At 40.2% G+C, this 24311-nt stretch overlaps 1 protein-coding gene across 1 annotated transcript in view; it reads right to left on the bottom strand.

The window, feature by feature from the left end:
• The window catches only part of HECW2 (HECT, C2 and WW domain containing E3 ubiquitin protein ligase 2), a 103602-nt gene that overhangs the window by 58373 nt on the left and 20918 nt on the right, over nucleotides 1–24311 (bottom strand). The window contains exons 2-3 of the mRNA XM_010007368.1: nucleotides 14756–14863; nucleotides 1110–1204 (exon numbers count right to left, since the gene is read on the bottom strand). Coding sequence (XP_010005670.1) covers nucleotides 1110–1204; nucleotides 14756–14863 — 203 coding nt within the window. The remainder of the gene's footprint in view (nucleotides 1–1109; nucleotides 1205–14755; nucleotides 14864–24311) is intronic.

Below are 24311 nucleotides of genomic sequence, written 5' to 3'. Positions count from 1 at the left end.
TGTCTGGTGAGATATGCCACCACTTTGAGGAAAACCAGACTTCCACCAAACATTCTGCATGGAAACACAGAATGATCCAAGTAATCAGGTACCTTACTGCAGCTTAAAAAAAGACAGTGGGTGTGCTACGAGTCTCTTACCACTTCCATGAACAGCATTTCTGTAGCAAGACACAACCAAGAGAAGGTCATGCCAAGAGAAGGAGGTATATTCTGCTACACTGTAATTTAGCTTAACACCAAAACCATGAAAATGGTGTAAGGTATTTAAATATAATAATAGGTATTTAAATATAATACTAGGTATACTTACATATAACTAACCCAATGGGATATTTTTAGGAAGCCACATCTGAGCTATAATAGGACATTCTCACCAGGGAAACCAACAGCTCACTATTACTGGAAGTCTGCACAGTTAGTGCAAACAAAAAAGTTTACATAAAATTACACTATCTAGCAGGAGTGCAAATTCTGTAGAATACCCAGGACCCTGTGCTACCTTTCAAATGAAAGAAATTCCAAGAGCAAGGGCCCATTAACCCCCTCAAGCTTGACCAGTGACTCTGAAAGACAGGTCTTCAGGTAGCTCCCAAGGAATGCACAAAGACAGAAGTTCAGATGTCCCTTTGCACAATGAATCTTAAAAATGTTGGTGGATAGCATGACAAGGTCAAGGAAACACACAAGTTCAAGTGGTTTCTTCATCCAATATAATCACTCTGCTTCTCAGTAACAATGCAGTGCAGCACACAGCCCATTTTAAGGGTTATTTTGAGAAGCATTTTCTAATTTTTTAGAATTTAAAATTTTTTACTGGCTGTAGTTTTTAAATTGATCTAAGACAGTGGCTGTCAAGCTCATCAACTGTAACACACTTGCTTCTGTAAAGTGTTCAGAGTTTATATGTCTCCTGTGAGCTGTGAAACAATACTATTCGTAGTCAGATCTGACATGCAATTTCCCAATTTTAATTATTTTTGTCAGGGAATATAAACTTACAGAAACTGCAGTTTATGGTAAAACTAGGAAACTTTTATCAATAGGTTTGTCTGACAGCTAATATTATCATCTTATACAAATACAATGAACAAAAAAAGCTAAACTTACCATGACAGCAGGGTTTTTCACAGTGATACACGGAGTAGTAGCTCGGAGGGCTCCACTAACACCATGATAGTATTTAAAACAGATCTTTATTTCAGCTGGAAAACAAAACAAAAATTACTATAAACCCTCCCTGACCAGCCCTATGCACAAGAGGAGCAATGAAAAGGACACATGCATACAGGGAGTCACAGTTCACTTCTGTTCAGAGTCCAAGTTTGGGCAGTTCCCCAATATGTCTTCATTGTAAAAGCACGCAATAAACTGTAACTGAAATATATTTTCTCTCAACCTGTAGAAAGTTGGAAACCTGTCCCAAAGAAAGTCTGAACGGAGTTTTTAACTAAAGAGCTGGCAAATACTTCCTTTTTTCAAATTGTTAATTGTAACTATATTTCTACTCAGTTCATAAAAAAACATCAGCTCATTTTTCCAGCTCTTACAAAATGTCCTTGGTCACGACTGGGTAAGAATTGTCTAGTATTCACACACCACAATTCACACAAAGCCACTTCTGTATGTTTTGTATGGATCTACAGGGAAGGAAATGAGATCGTCATGCATCTCTGAAGACAAGTTCATTTCAACAAAGTAGGGTTATAATGTAAGTTATTATTTTTAAGCAGACTTGTAAGCTGAAAATTAAAAAATAATTGTATGTTTTATTCTTAAATTAATCATATTAAAATGGACCTCTCTGTAAAGCCTTACCCAGAGAGGTGGCACATCTATGAAATACTTAAATAAACTGGTTTTTTTGCTACTCAAATAGAAAGTAGTATATTGGGATGAATGTATTAACATATATTATGCTGTCATTATGAATTCAAAGGTGGCATCCCTTTTAGGCAGTTTGAACACTTTGGGTTTTTTTTTCATATGGAAGCAATAATTCTCAAATGAGCTACTCATCCCTCTAGTAACTGTGATAGAAGGGAGAACAGCCCAGGTGAACACGTGCAAGGTGCCCTGAGCAGCAGCTGCAGCAAGGCAACATACCTTGCCTTTTTCCTCACTCTAGGCAAGGGCACAGAGAACAGGGAAGCTACAAGTGTCTCACCACTCACTCACAGCCAAAGACAGGATTGCAGAGAATAAAGGCAGAGACTCAGGATACATTTGCCTGTATAATAATACAATCCTACTTGCTGTAAGATAACTGCTTTTTGCACTCTTTGAAACCCTTTCTCCCCTTCACAAAATTAATGTTGACTTATGGACTCCAGACCAGTAACTCCACAGAAACTCAGCATCACCCTCACCAAAGTTGAATGGGGGGCAGGGTTGGGGTGACCATTCCCATGGTCTTACAAGATGCTCCTATGCTTACATCTCCAAGAAATGCATTACAGTTTCTCATCACAGGTTACATAGCAAGTTGCTGTCGAGGTGCAGGACACATGGCCTACAAGCCTGTCGTTCTGATGTCAGCAACATCAAAATTAATATTACTTGGCTGTGCCTAGGTTACTAAATCATCCTATACAGATCTTCAATTGTTTTTATCTATTCCACTAATTCTGATACCTTGATACTGGTAAAAGAGAATAAAAAGACACAACTGGAAGATGCAACAAAATACGCTAAAATGCAAGCTCTTAAAAGTTTGGATTCTGCATCAGTCCTACAGGTGCTCTGGCATTGTCATGGCAGTGGAGATGCAAGTATGGCTGAACATGGTAGAAAGCCATTAACATGCTCTTCAGTGTACTCTTGAAAGCTCATTCTGTCTGAGTAGGATCCATGATTCAATATCTGTCTTCAGAAACAGTTCAACAGGAAAGAAAGAACAGAGTATCTGGTTATCTCCACTTTATGTGTTGAGACTTCCGTTACTTAACAGGGGAAAAAAGTAACACACCTAATAACTGCAGCTTATATTTCTGCTCCTATTTCAATATATTCAGCTATGAAAAATGGTTAGAGAGATCCTTGCTACTAGGTTTAGTCTTGTTAGACTCTGGAAGAAGTTGCATGACACACCTGAGGGAAGCTTGAAGCTCTTTATATTAGAACCCAAGAAAGGTGAACCATAGGACCATGTTTCTGGTCCTACTGAATAAAGTTTTGTTTGCAGAACTGCATTTACTCTCAACAAATGAGTGTTATGTTTAACTTAATCCCGACCTCTGCTGCTGTTCAGCTGCATTCTTCCAGCCCAGCAGAAGAGCCATAATTATGGCTACCCTTGACCCTGTGGAATTTTCCCTATCTGGAACAATCTCTCCATTTTCCTTCTCCACTGGGTAACTCTTCTGTGTGAGGTTCATGAGGGTTTACTTCTGGGTACAGAAATGGCCACAGGCAGGCAGAAATTATAGCAGCCAGTTCAGACAGATAAGAGGACAGGCATGAAAGTTTTGGCAGTTCAGTTCCTCTGACTTGGTTCACCACTATGTCAGTAGTTCTAAAATACAAACCTGCAATATTCTATATAAGGCTTTGAGACATGTAGCATGATTCCTTGAGGGCTGAGGTACTTCATTACTGGGAGTTAAAGTATCGGCTTATCCCTACTCAGAAGGATCAGAAATCCATCCTGCAAGCCTGCTCAGGATTATTTAAGTTTGCTGCAGTTATAGGTCAGCATTTATTTACTATCTAGTGCCCAGAACAAAGAGGAGGCACCTCAGAACTATCCTTCAAAGGAAAATGTTTGGCTGACAGTGCCTCCAGGGCCTTTGGAGGTGGAGAAGCTGCTGGTTCCACTTCCTCCTCCTCACAGCTGAGTGTACACACAGAGTAAAAACATGGTCTATTTACCATAAGCTTTATAGCAAAATTTGAAATGCAAACAGGATTTATCGCCTACAAAAGTTTATCAGACCTAAATATTATGGGTCCTGGACCTGCAAGTTCTTCCTAAACTAAGCAGTTCTGTTGACCTATGAACAATACTTATATCCAAATGGACACACAAGAATTCCTAGCTCCTGCAAAATTGGACTTTCAGCACTTGCAAAAGCTGGCAGGATTTATACCAAGTGCTGGACATTCCACAGTGTAAAACACATATTAAGTAACCATGATTCAAGTCTTGGGCATGTCTTAATCAGACTGTGAACACATTGCGACTACATGAAAGCAGGGTAGGACAATGAACTATTTCACCAAGACTTCTACTTCTCAGCAACGCTGCTCAGCTTTATTGCAATCCAAACTTCACTTTTGGAGATTTTCTGGAGCTGCTGTTTATTCACTGTTGCAACCAACTACCTTCTCCCAATTAATCACTTCTGAAAAGAACCTAGTCACAGAAATGCTATTGACAGAATGTCAATAACATGAAGGGGAACAGGAGTTTTATATATATTCCTCACTGCACCAACATGTACATTCCCTGAAAGACTGAAATGAAATCCTATGAACTTTGGATCCTCAGATCTCTCACTCCCAATGATTTCTATGAGCATACAGTACTTCTGCAATGCTTGTATGTGGCTGATTCTAGAAGACAACAGATCTGACTACCTCTTTCATATAAACCAAAAAAAATGTAATAAATTAATATATCTTCTAGACTAATTGCTAGAAATAATGAGAAAAAGCAGAGCACTTAAAAACACAGTGTGAGGACTTTTTCACCCACTTCCCAATAGAAGCAGAATTTATTTGCTTTGAGCTTTATACAGCACTATACACAGGAACAGCAGACCTGCTGTTAGCATTGTGTCAAAGGGACTAATAGAAGAGAAGCTGTGCTTGAAATAGTAAAATGGGCTACCCACCACAAGCATGCAGACAGTGCCTAAGTGAGTCACAGTTTGCAAGACTGGTTCTTCTATATAAGAAAAATACAAACCCCTCATAGGACCAGAGAGCACAAAGTAATTTATTTAATGGTTAATAATGATAGAAACTGCAGTAAATACTTGACAATAAAAGAAATCTCAGAGGAAACATGCCAGCTCAAAACAGCTACAGAGGTATCTTTTTGACATTGTTTGTACTGTGTTACCAGAAAAAATGTTAATGATACTATTACTTTCTTAACTGATGGATTCCAGAGCTCCAGATATACTGAAAACAGGTGTTCTGTCAGGAACACCCATAGATACATCTCAGCCTACTACCTATAAATAATGCCAACTAAACCAACAGACCTCTTCAGAAACAGTAAGTTCAATTATCTGCAAACAGGAGTTGAATGTTTAGAATTGCATGCAATACTGTATTAACACAGAGCCTTCCTCTGAACTGTTCCATACAACAAACTGCACAACAGTAAGTGTCACCCTCAGAGTTTTGCCAGTTTCTTTCATTGCCCCTGCCACTTTGCATCATGTATTTCCCCTAGGGGGAAACTTGCACTTCTTTCTTTCCTACTACTGCTTACCTTAACGAGCTAATTAGCTAGCTTTATACATGACCTGTAATGAAAAAGTTAACAGCAATAAATCTTTAACAGCAAAAGCATCTCTACCTGATCACAGGCCTACTTGCTGTTTTATTAAAGAAAAATGACATTTCAGAAAAGTGTTTTCATTCATGAGGGAAAAAAAAAAATAATTACTGTACCTAACACTGTTGTTCTTGATACCACACATGCCCCATTATCATTGACATTCTTCCAGATATCATACAGACCAAAAGAAATTATTTCTTAATTTGAAAATGAGACCAAAATGGAACTGCAGTATCTATGATTCTTTAAAAGCTATCATGTGGTCATATAGAAACTTATATATATGTTAATTAATCTGAACACTCTGTCAAGCCGTAATTCCCTTCTTTAAAAGCCAGTAACTGTTACCATTTTATAAGCATAGTTTTATAGCTCAGGTCTGTTACATAAAAGTGTTGGAATTAACAAAGGTTTCTGGGACTCAAGCATTGATATTTTCATTTCAAAAGAACTCCTGCACGAAATTATAGCACTATACTACCCTCTACGGACCATACACTCTTGTCTCTTCAATAATACAGCTTACATCTAATAATAGCTTGCTTTTAAATCATCACTTAGTCCCCAAAGTCCCCCACTTTACCTTTTTACTGCCTTTAATACTTCATCTTTGCCCATCAAAAAACTGCTTAAGGATAGAAAGATACAGGATACATAAACCTGGAATACACAAGTACATGTGTAAAGACATAGACATAATTATAGAAGAATGCATTCTTTCCAGGAGACTGATAATTCAGGAAAACTAATGTGTTCGCTGTTAGCACAGTTTACTCCAGACAGACTCTAGTCAGATGAAACCCCAATATTGAAGGTGGGATCACTCTACACTCCATTGAGAAGGGATCTGTAAAGACACATCTAGAAGAAGAAAACAGTGCTCCCAGTTAATTATATGGAACCTGCACAGCAGCTAATACTTCCTGGACACCACACCAAGATGCCAGAATGAGCTGGGCTGAATCCATGGCTCTCTGCAGATATAAATGTGTGCTAACCAACAGCTAACATCATGTAAACTCATCTGAAAAACAGGAGAGCATGTTCCACTAAACTTACTTAAGAAAACTTTGTCATCAGAAAAAAATCAAGTCACTCACATTCAGGCTTTACAAAGATATGAAAGAAGATGCAATCCAAGGAAAAGGCACTGAAGTTAAACCCCAGTTTTTCCCAGCTTAACCCAAATACCTCATAGACAACTGCAGGAATTTAGAAGTGCTCTGCATGTCCTGTCAGTTGAATATTTTTTCCTTAGTATGACAGTTCAGTGAACTCAACCTTTTTGTTTGGTCATTGAGCATTCCAGTCTCTGATCACTTCAACCATGTCCATTTTCTATTAGTTCCTGGTGGGAACAGCACAGGATAGCAAACACCACCAGAACTCAAGTGCCAAAGCTGGCTGCCTCTGGGTACTTGCCATCTCCCTCAGCAGGTGTATCATAGAATTTATTTTACAGAAGGAATTATAAAAATAAACCAACAAAAACAACCTAGAAAGTGACTTATCAGACTTACAGAAAGCTTTTAATATAAACTAGGATCAATAACAAAATATTTATGTCCCAGTGGTCTTCTTTCATCTAACCTGCTTCAAAGGAAACTTCTTGGACAAATGGTTGTTCAGATAACAAAGCCTACCCATCCCTGCCAGCCTCACTGACTTTGTCATCATTCTGAGACATTCCTATTTGAGCACTGCCTTTTATATTCCAGTTTGGCAAAGCACTAAGCTCTAAAACAAAACATGGGGGTTATTATGCGCTTAAGGAAGTCAACAAGGCTTGCCACAAATGTCAAAAAATACAAGACCTGATCCTGTTTCAGTTATTTGTGATACAACTGATATAAATAGCAGAAAAGAATAATGTAAGTATTTCTTACTCAGTGAATGTGTTTATAAATAGAGTAGGGACAATAACTCTGAGTCCCCAGACAGATCACCAAAAGGGCGCTGCTTGCAGGGCACTACAACATACAAGTGTTCCAGGCTCAGAACAATTCCATGTGAGAAAATCATGACCTTCATAGAATTTCATTTAAATGGTCGAAAAACATGAAGACTGGATAGAAGTAATGGACTACATTGATAGAACATTCATTAACACTGACCATTTTGGTCAAAACCACTAAAAATACAAAACTGTACTCACATCTCTAGTAATAACAACTCTCAGCTACAGCAACCCATAGAAGCTAAAAATCACATAAAGCTCAGTTATTAAACTGGTATTTTTTTTTCCCTTCAGTATGTATTGGCTTTATTAACAAAACAGGGAGCTCTGCTAACTACAAAGCATGGTGATTTCAGTCTCAACACAATATTTTTGCAGAAGCTATACTTTCATGAAAATGGGGACTGAAAACAGACCTCCACAAAAACTCACTTGTAACATGTTATCTGTGTAGTGCATAGCCTACTCATGCCCCAAACTCAACATTTCAAGTACACAGGCAGCATCGGTGCATCTCAGAATCACACTGTGGCACCAGAAGTAATTTAACCACAAACATTCCAAGGGTCATTTGGAATTGACTGATATGACAAGACTGGCAGTCTCTGGATGAATCCCAACAGTTGCCACTGTTCAAGACATAAAGCCACAGCATCCGTAAAGAAATTATACGCAAATCAAAGTATTCCTTTTCTATTCACAGTAATCACTATGACATCAACTGTTATAAACAACAACAAAGACATTACACTAAAGTAGGTGAAGGTGTTTCTTGTGGATAATGTAATTAATACTCATGGGACCAAGACTATAACCTATAAATAAAGGTCCAAACCAGTCTCAAAGGAGGCTCTTGGCCTGTGCCTCACTAATAAGCCAGGCAGGACCATGCCAGGGCCTGAAGTATGAGCACACAACAATCCACACTGCTGAACAGTGACTGAGCATCGCTGACACACTGGGAAGGGTTGGCTGCAGGGGCACAAGCCACATTATCTCACTTGCTCCTAGCAGCAGAAAGTAGCCCTGTTCTACTTACTCAAATATGTATAGCTTTTAAATTCTGGGGACCTTGCATATGGAACTACATAAGCACCAGTTACCTGCTGTGTGGACAGGCCTCTCCCTCCTGTGGCACCTCCAAGATGACCTGTCCTTCCTCGTGTTGCAGAAAACTGACTCAGAAGCTACCATTTACAAATGAGCAGCAGCTTATATCGACTAGTTTCATAAAACTCAAACTTCATTGTACTTCCTTTCTCTATCACCAGCCTTTTCATGGATCATTTCACCCCGTCTTCCTGCTAGTTCTGTTCTCCATAAGGAATCCCATCATCGCTGTTCCACCACAGTGCCACAAAGGGAGCTCTCTTCTACACCCTGAGAAACACACTGCCAACTAAAATCACTCCTGGGGCAACTGCAGCCTCTCTTGCACCAGGGACTGAAGATCCTGACGTACTTTAGGTCCTGATGTCACACTAAATACCAGGTGACCATACCAAACGTGAAAGCATTAAGCTGTGTTGCACCCTGACACTGTTGCCACTTGTTCAGAACAATAATCCTTGAACTTGCTCTTTCCTTTTACAGGAGAAGGATGAAAGCTCTTTGTAGAGCTGGGGCCACATTTAGCAATCCTTCTGTAGTTTACACAGCAAACTTGAGGGGGCCAAGAACCAGCCCCGTGGCCACTCACTCAACTCCCCACACACACACACTGGGATGGGGAGGACAAAGGCCAACTAGATGCTCATGGGTTAAAACAAAGGCCAAGGAGGGTTCTTCACCAATTAAGGTCCTAGGCAAAACAGAGTGAACTTGGGAAAAAAATAATCATTTAATTCCATCCTAATCAGATGCACACAGGACACAGACAACACAAAAAGCAGTGTTTACATACATTCCCCCCACATCTCCCTTGTTCCCAGGCCCAAATCACTGTTCCCTGTCTCTCTCCCTCCTTCCCCCCAGCGGCACAGGGGAATGGGGTTTAGAGTCAGTTCACAGGTGGTTCCTGCTGCTCCTTCCTCCTCAGGAAGGATTCCTCACAGTCCTGCCCTACTTCCCCAGGGGATCCCTCCCACGGGAAAGATTCCTCCACGAACCTCTCCTTCATGAGTCCTTCCACCAGGTCCGGAGCTGCTCCAGCCTGGGCTTCCCACAGAGTCACGGGCTGCTTCGGGAACAAACTCCCCTGGCCCCGGGGCTTCCAAAGCTGCATACTCAAGAGTCCACTGGCAGCAAATCTGAGTCCACTGGCCACAACATCTGAGACCACTGGCTAAGTTCACCCCTCCTGGTGCCTTCATGGAATGTTCCACCACGTTCCTCCATGGATGCAAGGGGACAGCTGCCATCTCACCAGGGGTTGCAGGGAAACTTCTGCCTGGGCACCTTCTTCCTCACCAACCTTGGGATCTTCACCCCAGCACTGCCTTTCACCTCTCCAGCTCAGCTTCTTTTTTTTCCTAAGTGCTCCTCTGCTCAGTTCTTACCTCAGTTATTTCGCATGTTAATGACAGAGGTGCATCTATTGTCCCTCTGATGGCTCCTTGGCCGGTTTTGGAGTAGGGGAAGCTTCTCAGCTTCTGACCTGAGCCACTCCTGGTGCCTGTCGCCCAGTACCACAAAAACCCAAGCCAAACCAGCACAGCTATCTAGGGAGTTTTTGTTTTCCCTCCTCCACGTTTCAGCAGGCCTCAGAGCAGGATGCCTTAAAGCTACCTCTACTGTGTGACAAATTTTTAAAAAAGCATCTCAAGCACACTGACGCTGAAATTCACCTTCTTGAATCTCTAAAGTGACAGAGTTCCGTTTAATGCTTACATGGCACTTTTGCTCTTTCCCCAGGGAAACGAAAGAGGAGCTCCTGCCTCAGTACTGGTTGGCTCTGCAGTTCAGAGCTACTCACTTTGTCACTAGGTGACAGCTTAAGGACAACAGCTGTTCCTGATGGCAAGCTGAATTCTCACTTTGCAAGCATTTACTTTCTCATTTGCATACTCTTCCCCCCAATCCTTCCTCAGCCACTCCTCACCGAGGCTGCTGTATTTCTGCAATACATTAAGTTCACATTTTTTCAGTGTTGATTCCTTTGATACTCCCTTCCCAAGGTAGAATCTCCAGAATTTTTTCTGTTGATTTTTGTCTAAAGCAAGTGAGAGTTTTCTTTTATCATCCTTGTTTTGCTAATTTAGCATGCTTTGGGGGGAATTAATGTCTGTTTTTAGCATGATTATTAGACTCCCCCTGCCTTTCTTTCTGCAGGGTGCTTGATCTCAATAGAGCAGATGGCAAGCTATGCCTTTACATATTACTTGCTTGGGAACTAGGAGATGCTGAATCTATAGAGAAGGATTTTAAGAGGAACAAAGGGAACAACTGAAAAAATGAAAAGAGTCCTCCACGAACCTCTCCTTCATGAGTCCTTCCACCAGGTCCGGAGCTGCTCCAGCCTGGGCTTCCCACAGAGTCACGGGCTGCTTCGGGAACAAACTCCCCTGGCCCCGGGGCTTCCAAAGCTGCATACTCAAGAGTCCACTGGCAGCAAATCTGAGTCCACTGGCCACAACATCTGAGACCACTGGCTAAGTTCACCCCTCCTGGTGCCTTCATGGAATGTTCCACCACGTTCCTCCATGGATGCAAGGGGACAGCTGCCATCTCACCAGGGGTTGCAGGGAAACTTCTGCCTGGGCACCTTCTTCCTCACCAACCTTGGGATCTTCACCCCAGCACTGCCTTTCACCTCTCCAGCTCAGCTTCTTTTTTTTCCTAAGTGCTCCTCTGCTCAGTTCTTACCTCAGTTATTTCGCATGTTAATGACAGAGGTGCATCTATTGTCCCTCTGATGGCTCCTTGGCCGGTTTTGGAGTAGGGGAAGCTTCTCAGCTTCTGACCTGAGCCACTCCTGGTGCCTGTCGCCCAGTACCACAAAAACCCAAGCCAAACCAGCACAGCTATCTAGGGAGTTTTTGTTTTCCCTCCTCCACGTTTCAGCAGGCCTCAGAGCAGGATGCCTTAAAGCTACCTCTACTGTGTGACAAATTTTTAAAAAAGCATCTCAAGCACACTGACGCTGAAATTCACCTTCTTGAATCTCTAAAGTGACAGAGTTCCGTTTAATGCTTACATGGCACTTTTGCTCTTTCCCCAGGGAAACGAAAGAGGAGCTCCTGCCTCAGTACTGGTTGGCTCTGCAGTTCAGAGCTACTCACTTTGTCACTAGGTGACAGCTTAAGGACAACAGCTGTTCCTGATGGCAAGCTGAATTCTCACTTTGCAAGCATTTACTTTCTCATTTGCATACTCTTCCCCCCAATCCTTCCTCAGCCACTCCTCACCGAGGCTGCTGTATTTCTGCAATACATTAAGTTCACATTTTTTCAGTGTTGATTCCTTTGATACTCCCTTCCCAAGGTAGAATCTCCAGAATTTTTTCTGTTGATTTTTGTCTAAAGCAAGTGAGAGTTTTCTTTTATCATCCTTGTTTTGCTAATTTAGCATGCTTTGGGGGGAATTAATGTCTGTTTTTAGCATGATTATTAGACTCCCCCTGCCTTTCTTTCTGCAGGGTGCTTGATCTCAATAGAGCAGATGGCAAGCTATGCCTTTACATATTACTTGCTTGGGAACTAGGAGATGCTGAATCTATAGAGAAGGATTTTAAGAGGAACAAAGGGAACAACTGAAAAAATGAACTACAAGATACAGCAATAAAAAATTCAGACAAATTCTTATCCAAGACCTACCTTTAAATGTAAGCATAAATTCCACAGACCTCAGTGAAACTACTACTGAATTTACAATTATGATCATAGAAAAACAGCCTCCCAAATTAACAGATAAGATGCTTTTCTTAAAATACACAAATCTGAGGATTGCAGAGGGACACTCAGGCCCAATCCAGCTGACTCCCATTAACATTAATGAAATTAAAACAGAAATACTCCTTCTGCATGAGATTTGTTTGTATATGGCTTGTTAGCAATGCTGTCATTCTCTGCACTTTGCCCTATAGAGATGTGACATTACTGGTGAAAAGAGACATAATGTTCCAAAGCTCTGACACTGCAAATGAAAAAACACAACCAAAGCCTCTGGAATGACCTGCACGTTGACTAACCTCAACTCAACATTCAACATTAGGAGCTTCCATACCTCTTCTTGCCAAAAAGACAGAAAACTTCAGTCCAGTTTTGCCTGTAAATCCTAAAGAATTACTGTCATTATTTAGTGTAACTCTGTTAAAAAGTATCATCCTTGCCTCTTAGCAAGGATATTTCTACTTACAAAGAATCTAAAACTGTAGAGTTCTTCACAATTTTTTGAAAAAAATGGCAGATTAAAGCATCAGAGATACTTTAACTTCAATGACCAGGCACATATTTACTGGGGATGTTAGCCACTCCATTTGCCTCCCCTTCATGCTCTCTTGCTATAACAGTGGCACCACATGCAGTGCTAGGCTGAGAGTACAAATTCTATCAGCACCATGGCAGGAAAAAGAGGCTATCAGGGGAGCTAAGTTCACCTCTGCACTGGCACAGACTGCAGAGCATGGTAAGAAACCCAGCAGCACAGCTCTGCCCACATCCAGCCTGGCACTGCCCAGCAGAGGCAACTCCACTGTGGCTGTACGTGGCAACCTGGTCATGTTATCTGTGGAGCAGAACTGTTTGTTACTAAAGCTAACCACAAGGGAAAAATACATATCCTGTGCTCTTTGTATCAGTTAGTTGCAAAGTGCAGTGAATTGTAAAGTGCAAAGTCAGCTGCAGCAGATTGTATGTGAAAACTACTGTTTCTTGAGGCACTCACCTAGGTTACTCACATGAACTAAAAATACTGTTTAAGAGCCTCATCTCCAGATATTATGGAGCAACACATAATCAGCTAAAAGATACAAACATCCTTCAAGACAAACTGCCCATATTGGCAACAATACTGACAGAACAGTTGTAGAAGATGAGACAGTAAGTTCTTCTAACATCAATTTTAATCTACTTTCATATACCACTATCTTTGGCACCAGGAAAGCTAATTATCTTGATCATTTTCCTGATTTTCATCTTCAGTTCAATAATTTTTCCTGTAATAAACTCCTGAAACTGAATTTAATTTTACCCTACTAAAGCTTGCCTTTTGTTTTGGTTAAAGAATGTGTTGCATAGTGCATAGGCCAACTTGGCAAGATTCAATGATGAGTTCCAGAAACTAGAAGTTTAAAAACTATTTATAGTATAGAGTATACAACACCTCTTGAAATACATGTATTGCTGTTATATTAGTTAATTAGAAGAAAAAAAAATCAGTCAAGACCTACAGTGCTCAGCACCACGGCATACAGTCAAGTAATAGACTGGGAGGTGGGGTTTTTTGTTGGGTTTTTGTTTGTTTTGTTTTGTTTTTACTTTATGAAGGAAGATTCATTGCTGTGAGGCTAAATAGGAGGCAAAGCAGCTCACAGCTCTTTTGGGACTGATTGCCACTAGTATATCAGAGGTTCCAGCAAGCTCAGACACCAGGAATAAGACATCAATTTCTTTGGGGGATCATACACTTTAGATGGTAAGACAGCTCATTTTCAACAAAAAGAAAAGAGGAAAATAAAAAACAACAAAATACAGAAGGAAATAATAATAATAATAATTTTTAAAACCACACAGCAGAGTGGCCTAGCTTCCCATAAATCCTGGTTGCCAAAGGGAGCAGCATAGGTCTCCGATTTGAAGCTTAGCTACCAATACTCATCACAGATTCCAACTGCAGACTTTTTCCTCCAGTCATACAGAGACTTTCAATACTTCAAAACTGCCTAGTGGACTTCACAGCACAACAAAACTTCAGCTGAGAAATCCTGATGCAAGTGGTCATGAGGCTGGCACTTCCTAAAGACAAATCTAACCTTCATACTAACAATCATTAGCAAGCACTACTAGCTTATTACCTTTTCCATTTATGTTTCTCCAGCTTAATTTCTAAACTTCTTGGGAAGGGACTTCGTCTTTCAATACATATATACTACACAACATTGCACAAGGTAACCTCTTCCTCCTTTAAACTGAAACATGCTGCTTAAGAATATCCCTAGAATACAAATGTACATCTAAGCTCAACTCCCATTTTTATAATATCCAGCAAATGCACCAGAAAATACTGCCCCTCAGAGCAGCACAATCAGTTCCTGATTGACAAAAAGAGTATCAAAAGCCATCCTGTTGACTTTCCTTGACACAAAAGCATGCTTAACTTTGGTTATGCCTTGGATAAATAGGTACTCACATTCCATAAAATAGGGGCCAGGTTCAATACGCCACACGATTTGTCCTTTCTGTGTGCCAGTCACTCCCCGGTTCTTGGAATCCCAGAAATTGGCTGGAGAGTTCTCATCTGAAACAAAAAAAAATAATTTCAAAGTAGTATTTACAATAGTAGTTTTCCTGGTTTTCTGTTTCAAGAGGCCCATTTAAGAAAATAACCTGTGCTTAAAAAAAAAATATATTAAAAATTAAACTAACTGGCAAAGGCTAAACGGCTTCTATTCTATGGTTGATATTAGACCAATTTATATAGAGCAAGCAGACATGCTTACAGTCAAAGTAAACACAGGGTTTCCTACAAGAAGTGACCTGCCAAGGTAAAGTATTATTCCAAAACTTCCCTAACCCAAAAGAGAGGCTATGGGAGTGTATAGCTGATTGCAACTTTGTTTCAGAGTTACCACACCATTTTATAAGCTAGTCCTGGGAAATGAAAACTTAGCATTAATTCCCTAGCTAAGGAGTATGGACTTGCAGCTAGAGGTATCATACTTCAGTTTTTAATACATTCTGTGTTAGAACCTAGAGAAAATATTTTTATATGTACACCAAAAAGATCTGACACTTCCAATTTCCTGACATATTCCTTATCACTGAAGTTGAGCTAGAGGCTCAAAGGGCAAAACTGTCACTTAGTAAGCCAGAGATTCACATGAGAGATTCAGCAAAATATATTCAAAAGAGGAGAACTGAGAAGTGGAAGTATCTGCAGAGCAGCTTGGCAATATTAGTATTTTCCCCTCCCAAACCAAGGTTTTTATCCTAACAGTAATGAATGCAGGTCTTGGGGTGTTTTCTGTCTACAAGCCTGTATTCAGGCACCCAGAAAACTACATGATGAAAGAAAACTGGAGTGAGAAGCTGTTTGGAAGAACACAAAGGTTAGCCACCCAGAGGAAGCTGACATAAATACAAATTAACTTGTTTTGTACAGGAAGTTCTTGGAGAGTATGCATCATAACGTCAATGCACTTAGGCAGCTTATTCTTAATCACTGATACCTACAATCTCAAATACAACATCCTAATTCTTTCTTACAGCACTTGATACTCCTTAGTCTCAAATTATGTTTTTTAAAATATTGTATCTTATTACATACAGTTAGACATATTCTGCCATCTTACAGAGACTTCACTAAGTACTTAAGTCTACTGAAGCTGTGTTCAGGAAGCTCCTATCAATTCAACCACATTTTCTTTGTGCTTTTGTAGGAACTGCTGCATAGAAAGGCAACAGAATCCTCACCTACATGTTAGAAACCCATACGCTATTTATGCAAGAATAAACAGTGCAGATTTGTTACTTAGATCTTAAAAATACAAACTTAACACTAAAGCTTCTCTTTCTCGTTTTCATTCTGATTGCTTATCTTGGAGCATGCACAATAACTCTACTGCATCATGATTAGTGCAGCCCGTACATTCACATCCCATGCATCACATCCCATTCAAACTGACCTGCAGAGCTTTACCAGGCACACACTGGACTTCTATGATTGCTCCAGAATAAGTTATGCACCCTGTCTGCAACCTGGAAGAGCTCTGGAGAGTCAAGAGGTGATCATGGCGAACTACAGACACTCATACCCCTCTGGGCTTGGGTGACTTTGACAACTTTTAGAAAGCTGTGGTCTGAACACCTCAACATCACAACATGTCCACTGTAGCTTCATAATTACCTCAATAACAGAGAAGGGATAGAAGACTTCTAATGCCTATGATCCTCGAGCATATACTACCCTTAGACTTAACTTTTTGAGTGGAATCAACATGATAGCACATAAACTGCATACACCATGAAGTCAAGCACATATGCAGTAAAAACTTAAACCATGTATAATTATTCTTCATTACAGCAAAAAACTTTTCAGAGTAAAGAATATTATCTCATCCGTGTATTTCTATTTTTTTTTCTCCAAAGCTATATAAAGAGGAACTCTGAAAGAACACCCTGTAAATCATCCCATGGGCCTCAGAAAAGTCTCTTTATGTGGCTTGCAATGACACTTTATACAAAAACAATTCACTGCTATGCATTTATTTACTTTTCTATTTTTTAATTTCTTCCTAACCCAAGGCCTCACTGTAATCTTCCACAGACAGAACTCTGAGAAGTTGTGAAATGTAGCTTAACTTTCAGCAAATCTACACCTAGTGCCTACTTTGGTCCACTGTGTAAGCTTGATTACGCAAAACATCACTACCAAAAGCAGGCAGATTCTTTGAAAAATTCCAGTTACCTTAAACACAGAGAGTTGTAAATTATTCAGTGTTCTCATTACGTCTAGTTAAATAAAGATGTATTGTATGACAAAAGACCACCTCTCTTAGCATGCTCTAGTTCATCTGAATTTCTGAATTTAATCAATTGGAAGAGAGTCTGCTTGTAATTCTAAGCAGAACAGATACTTGGTACATTGTATCAATAAATATGATTTTTTTTTATTCTTACCTTGTTAAACAGTTGAAGGAATCCTGAAGCAATGAAATATGCCTTTGACAGTGAGATTTTCAACACTGAGGCACAAGCAACTGTTCTTTGTATTTAAAATCAGTAACTAAGTAAATTCAATAGTAATTTTTTAACAGGATATTACTGAGCTTCAGGAAAGGTCCTACGTGAACTGACTCTCGAATTTTGAGCTGATAGTTACAAGAAAGTCGACCATTTCCTTACAACTTAATTAGTAACACCCAGCATTTATGAAAGTGCCTGGATTTTCAGACCTTTCATGAAGGAATAGTCTCCTCTGCAGCAATGAAGACTAAATCATTCACACTCTGCCCCCAGGCACGCTGCCATTGCAACAGAAGGTGGTGGAGACAGAGGGATGAAAAATGCTGACAGACCGCTGCCTGTCAGCAATCAAATCAAATTACAGAATTTATTTTGGACAGCTTTGATTTCCTTCTGACATAGATTATTTTTTCTCTACTTTCATGATGTTATTCACATAGGGGAAAAAAATAACATTACTAATGTATATGGAAACATAACCGCAAACGTCAGCTCATGGATTTAAATAAACAAAACAACAACGCTGAACAGCTAAAAAAAAAATAATAATCAAATAGCATGAAAACATTAAGGTTGCCAAAATCTACTTATCAACTGCGCAATGAAAAACAGCTAAACATTGACAGCCCCAGTAATATTCAGCTGTGCAAAAAAACAACACACAAAAAAACCAAAAAATCCATACAAAAAACAACACCAACCTATCTGAGAAGGAAAAGCAGTTTCACAATTACCACTACCTCATCTCTCTTCTTCCCCAAAACATATATATGTGTGTATATACACACATACTATATACATACACACACACACAGAGACTCTCCACAGGGAACTACAATTCTAAGAAATTCTAGTCTCCTTTTAGCTGATAATTGTTGCTGTTTGTGGAACTGGCAGCTGTTCCAGAATCTGGGCCAAAGAGAAGATATAAATATCCCTTCCCAGAACATAAAATATGCAACAAAATACTGTCTTGCTGCATTGGTGTCTTGTCAAGTTAGTCTAACTTCTGAAAGAAATTTAACAGCTCCAGATGTACAGTATCTTTCTATCTTCAGTAATTCTTTGACACAAAATATTACAGAAAGTAACTTATCTCTCCGAGCTGCAGCCCCTGCACAAACAGCATATGTGAGACAGATTCTACATTGAAAAGTGGATAGCAGCAAATGCATCACTGTGTGGAACTACACAGCGACTAGAGCACCTTGAAATCACTGTAAAGCAAATGTGCTCTGAGTAATAATGTTTTCTCTCTTTAACTGCTATGCATGAAATCAGCCAAACCTGGCATGAAGAACTGAACTAATTTTTTCCACTTTCAGGCTTCACCACCATTACAACACCCTTTAAGGTAAGCTTGATACTAACAGCATCTGCAAAATCCACAGCTTGTGCTCTTCATGTCAACATTGTAGCTCTCCACCTGTGTCCACAGCTCTGCCCTGATGTGACTGTGAATGGGGTGTGCAGCTCCCCCTGACAAGCACCAATTTGGTGTGGCTATCGTATTTGAAAAGCAATTAAGAAGTATTGGGTAAATGGATGAACAGTGCAATGAAAGAAGGTGGCATCACTTTTACAGAATTAATTTTCACAATAAAAGTGTGCCCACAGAAGAGTTAAGGTCATAAGAAGCTCCAATATGCCCATGCCTTTTCTGTACTGGAGGCCCAGAGCTAAGACAGCACTGTGTCCCACCAGTGCTGAGTAGATGAGAAGGACCATCTATCTCAGCCTCCTGGCTAAGGCCTTAACTAATGCAGCCCAGGATGCCAGTGGGTGGCCAGGGCACACTGTTTGATCTTGTTTAACTTGTTGTCTAAGAGGACCTCCAGTTCTTTTTCTGAAAAGCTGCTTTCCAGAACATCAGCCCTCAGCCTGTCCTCATGTCAGGAATTATTCCTCCTCAGGGGCATTTCCCTTTGAACTTCCTGATGTTCCTGTTCGCCCATTTCTTTGGCCTGTTGAGGTTTCTCTGAAAGGCAGCACTACTATCTGAATTGTCAGATGCTATTCCCAGTTTTGCATCAGGACGCTATGGGAGACAATGTTGAAAACCCTGCTAAGCCAGTATCTAACACCAGGGAGCCAGGAGGGTCCTTGGGGCATTCATGTTTTGTTCTTCGTGTCTTTTGCTTTCACTATTTCTGTCTTAGGAAGGATAAACTACCCAAAATTTATCACCTTACAAAGTCATCTTGCATAGCTTAAATCAGCAAATAAATAAATCAGACACAGTCTTTTGTAAGACAGTTGAAAAGCAAGAGCTGCTACTGATTCGTATCTAAAACAAGACTGGTATTCCCAGTGCATGGACTGGTTATACACAAGCCAATCAATGCTGGCCTGCTGGTCCCAATTTTTGTAGTCAGTACTGTTAAGTTATGTGATAAAAAGCTTGTCTACATGAACACATGGGATTTTATTCTTCAAATACAAAAGTATTAGAAAAGTCACAAACTCCCAGTGGAAACATCATGAATTGCTTCCTGCACAGGAAAAAATGTAGAAGTTCCCTATACCAATTGAAGGGCTTCAGACTTTTGCATACCGATCTCTGCTCTGTAACACATTTATAAAGATGCTTACATGCAGAGCTCGGAGAGAAGGTGATGCTTCACAGATCCTGAATGGTTTTAATTAAATGCAATTATACAATTTTCATCTTGCACTACCATACATGGGGATTCTAACTCATAGCTCTTGAAAAATCTGTGCAGCTTAACTCAGAAATGATAAATGGTGTTGGTAACGCCATTGTATCCCCGCATAATGCTGTTATCCGCATTTGGGATTTACATCCCAATCTCCATTTTTTTCATCCCTTTTCAGAAGAGTATTTATGCAAAAATCTTTTGAAGTGCTTGCATTGTTTATTCTTAAATGATAACTTTCTCAGAATTTTAGGTTAATTTTAGTAAATCCTAGGGCACGGAAGATGATGTGAGTTATGCAACCAATTATTAGGAGGAGGATTTATGCTCAGCCTAGATAAGCTTATGAAGAATAGATATGAACGTTACTTCTCTAGTCAGGTGTTCTCTTACAGGTCTATCAGAGGAGCTGGAAGGCTGGTAGATAGCAAGGCTACGGATGGTTTTGTCTCAAGTGGAGATTCTTCAGTCTGCCATCAGTTTCTCCCATAAGCATACCTTTAAGAATTATCTTCCTCTACCTATTTTACTCTGTCATTTCACTCAGTCTTTAAAAGTAACAGGTTTATGGTTAATCTGCATCAGAAAATATTTCTGAACTTAATTTTAAGTGAAACATCAGGGGATCTCCAGGCACTGGCATTTCCAATGTAAAACAGAAATCTGATTTACGTGCATTTACCTGCGTAACTGCCAAAACCTCCATTCCAGTGTCAGTTCACTCTGCTGTTTGGTGTGAGCACAGACTTTTGGGCAATAAAACAGACTGTCACCAAAAGGTAAGGTTAGTAAGAACGACTACTCCAAAGAATACTTACTGTGGATTTTGAGCAACTGACTGGGAAAGTTTGCAACACTACATTTAGTGCAGTATTTTCACTTTGGTAACATCTAGTAATTTTAATTCTAGAAAAATGAAAAAACTATTGTAAAACATCTGTGGGTAATTGTTAAAGAAGTAGTACAATGTTTACTGAGCTAGCTAACTACATCAATGTCTCCTTTATATCCAAAATATGTGTAAAGGCCATTGAAAACTACATCAGGACACATTTACAGGAGCAGACAAGTTTTATCACCTGAAGCATCACTCCTTTTCTGGAAAGCCAGTAAGTAAACTACTAATTTCAAGGCAGACTTTCTGTTGCATGTCATTATTATAACAAATCACATTATGCCAACCCATTTAAAATACACTGCACATCAGCTACTACTATACAAACATAAACCCACTACATACAGGTTACGTTCTGTTATTTACAGAACTCCCCATCTCAGTCTGCAAATGGTTCACAGGCTTTCTAGTGGAACCCAAACATTTCTCAGGGAAGACAACACTAGTGTATGCAGTACATGGCTGAAGTTGAAGATCAACATTTACTTGCACCTTCTAGCCTTACCTCGCCATTCAAAAGGATGCATGTGGATTCTAAACTGCATTCCTCCACCTGAGCCCAATTAACAAACTGAAGAATTAAAAAAAAGCTTTACCGGATGGATCCTGAAAATCACATCTCTGCTCCCAATCACAAATAGTTTTTTTTACAAAAGTTGCCTTCTGGAGCCAGCATGTCCAGCTGAAGTTGGGAGACTTTAGCTTTGTATTAGCAACATTGCATGATCTCAGCTCCACGAGGTGCATCTGTCCTCTCTCTTCCTCATGTCATTTGAAGGAAAGAAGTTTAGAAGATGTTCTCAAATTGCCCAGCAGTTTCTAGCAGTTACACACAGTCGTCTGCGTCTTCTCCTTTAATCAAGGGTTTATCTAGGTTCAAACAGCCCGTGCTAAAACATACAAAGTATTACGTCCTTCAAGCTCAGCTATTTGCAGCCACTCCCCTCCAAAGGGTACAGGATGCTGAAGCCCCATCCTCCCTCCACTTCCTTCCTTGCCTTGTCCATGGGAGGATTCCGAGGCACAGCCACGGGCCCCAGCGTGGGGCTGGCTGATGTAAACAGGAGAATCATTAAATCCCAGAAATGACGGCAAGGCAGCCACAGCAACAAGCACAGCAGGAGCTCACTGGAGGTGCTGGCTTTTGTTTACTTAGTATTTCGCTCTCCCACATCACTTCCCCACAAAGCCAGTTATTTTACAGAAGACAAGACGGCTCCGTGACATTTGGCTGGGGTGAAGCTGCCTTTAACCTGAGATAACCCGGTATGGAGCACTCCTAAGCAGGAGGACAAGCAGGTGGCAGAAAGCTGCCCTTACTACCTCTCCTCTTTCAGGTTGGTAAATGCCACCCCAGCACAGGGGCTCAGACCTGTGACTGCTCACAAGCTGCCTGGTGGATGCTGCCCGTCGACCTACAACTCCAGGTTGCAGAGCCATTTCTTATAAACTATAATATTACCTAGAAAGGTGATTCTTGAGGTCCCTTCCAAACTGGCATTCTATGATTCTGTGATTTCTTCAACTCATGGCAAGGACCCAAACAGTACCAAACCAGGCCCAGTACTGCAAGAACAAAAAGGGTACTTAAACATATCTTCGTAATGTGGTCCATGGTCTGCAGATCAAGTCCTTTGCAGCCCACATTTCATGAAATGTTATGCTTGTGAAGCACTAGGCTCAAAATCACAAAGCAAATAGTCATTTTCCTAGTAATAATCAGATACTGAAAAACAGAAAAAATAACTCTTACAGTAATATTTATTCATACTTAGCTTGAAGACTCTGAAAAAAATGGTCTCAAAGAAATTAAGGACTTCTTGCTACTGAAGAACCAAAAGCTACTGTATTACTTCACGTTTGCACAAGCACTTCTAGACTGCTAGAAACTGTACTTTCAAAGGCCAGGAAAGGAAAGAACACCAGAACTGGACTACTCTAAGAGAAATTTAAAGCACTGCTGCGTATTAAGTGGCTGGAAACTGTTCTCCCTTCAATGCCAAAAGAGCAATCCCAAGAAAGCTGATAAAGTTCTTGGACAATCTTTAAAACCACCCAAACAGCTACTAGATCCCACTACATGCTATCACACATCTCTTCACTCTTGGTAACACTTTTGAAAACTTGGGCAGTAATGAAAATATAAGGCAGAATTCTTCAGCTGAGAAAAGCAGGGACAGGAAAGTAAGAAGCAAGAGAAAGGTACAACAGATGCTCTTAAAGCCTCACATAGAAGGGCAGCAACTCTTTGGGCTCTACATGATGGTGATGGTGCACTGTCAGAGGCTGCAGATAACCCCTGAACTCCAACACAGACCAAAATACTGGCCTCCTGGTGATAAAGTCCTGCTATATTAGCATCAAAGAATCATCATCATGTATATTCAGATATTGAATATCATGACCCAGGGTCAAAAAAAAGGGGAGGCGCTTGTTCCTCACTGCACAGCAGCAACTTGTTCCCTTGCACACAGAAAACCAAGGTTCATATACCTCCATGTACTGCTGCTGCGCTCTGGGCAACAAGAGGAAAGACCCCGTTTGCACACTCTCAGGTGCCCTCAGTGACCCCCTGCATAGGACATATATAATGTTGCTGACATTCATGGCACTCTTACTTTATTCAGCAAAGCTGTGACTGACAGGATGGTAAAGCCATATCATACATCCTATCCAAAAACTAAACAACAAAACCGTTTTGCTATTGAAGCTTAAACTAATACAGTGGCAAGATCTTTGCTCTCATTTTCATACACAGACTTTATTCTGACACTGGCCATAAGATGGACTACTTCCTTCTTTTTCAAGAACTGCACTACTACATTTTATTTCTATATGTACACTAACACTTCAATGTGGGGATCACAGCATCTGAGTGCTCACACAATGTGGTATTTGAAGGCAAACCAGCAGCTCAAAGATTAGTTAACTAGAATGTCAGATATAAAGATATTAAAAAAAAAAACAACAAACAAAAAACCCAAGTATTTATGACAGTACACTGGCAGAAATAAAGTGGAATTCTACTTCTCTGTTTTCAAAGTACAGACATAATTGAAATTCAAAGCATTCAAAGATAAAAATAAATCCTTTCACCCATCTCACTGGCAAACATTCAAAAGTGTAACAATAGGAAGGAAATGACCTCAAGCTTAACCTCTTTCCTGAAAATCTTATTAATCCTCCTCCATAAAATGATGTGCATTTCATTCCCATCTAACCTTCAGGTTTCATTCATGTGCCAGTCCCATGGCACAAACACTCCATGCAACATGGGTTACCAACCAGTTGACCAGGTTCACCTGGAAGTCAGATCCTACACAACACACCTACACAACACTTGGGTATTTCAGCAACCTACCACAGAACTCCAGATATTACAAGAAACACATAATGTTACACAAAAAGATTAAGCTAGCAAACAACTGACAGATGGTACAGCATGCCTT

The sequence above is a fragment of the Chaetura pelagica genome, unplaced genomic scaffold, assembly GCF_000747805.2.
Source record: "Chaetura pelagica isolate M959 unplaced genomic scaffold, ChaPel_1.0 scaffold21, whole genome shotgun sequence".
Classification (NCBI taxonomy): domain Eukaryota; kingdom Metazoa; phylum Chordata; class Aves; order Apodiformes; family Apodidae; genus Chaetura; species Chaetura pelagica.
This window is presented reverse-complemented; position numbering and strand designations above follow the sequence as displayed.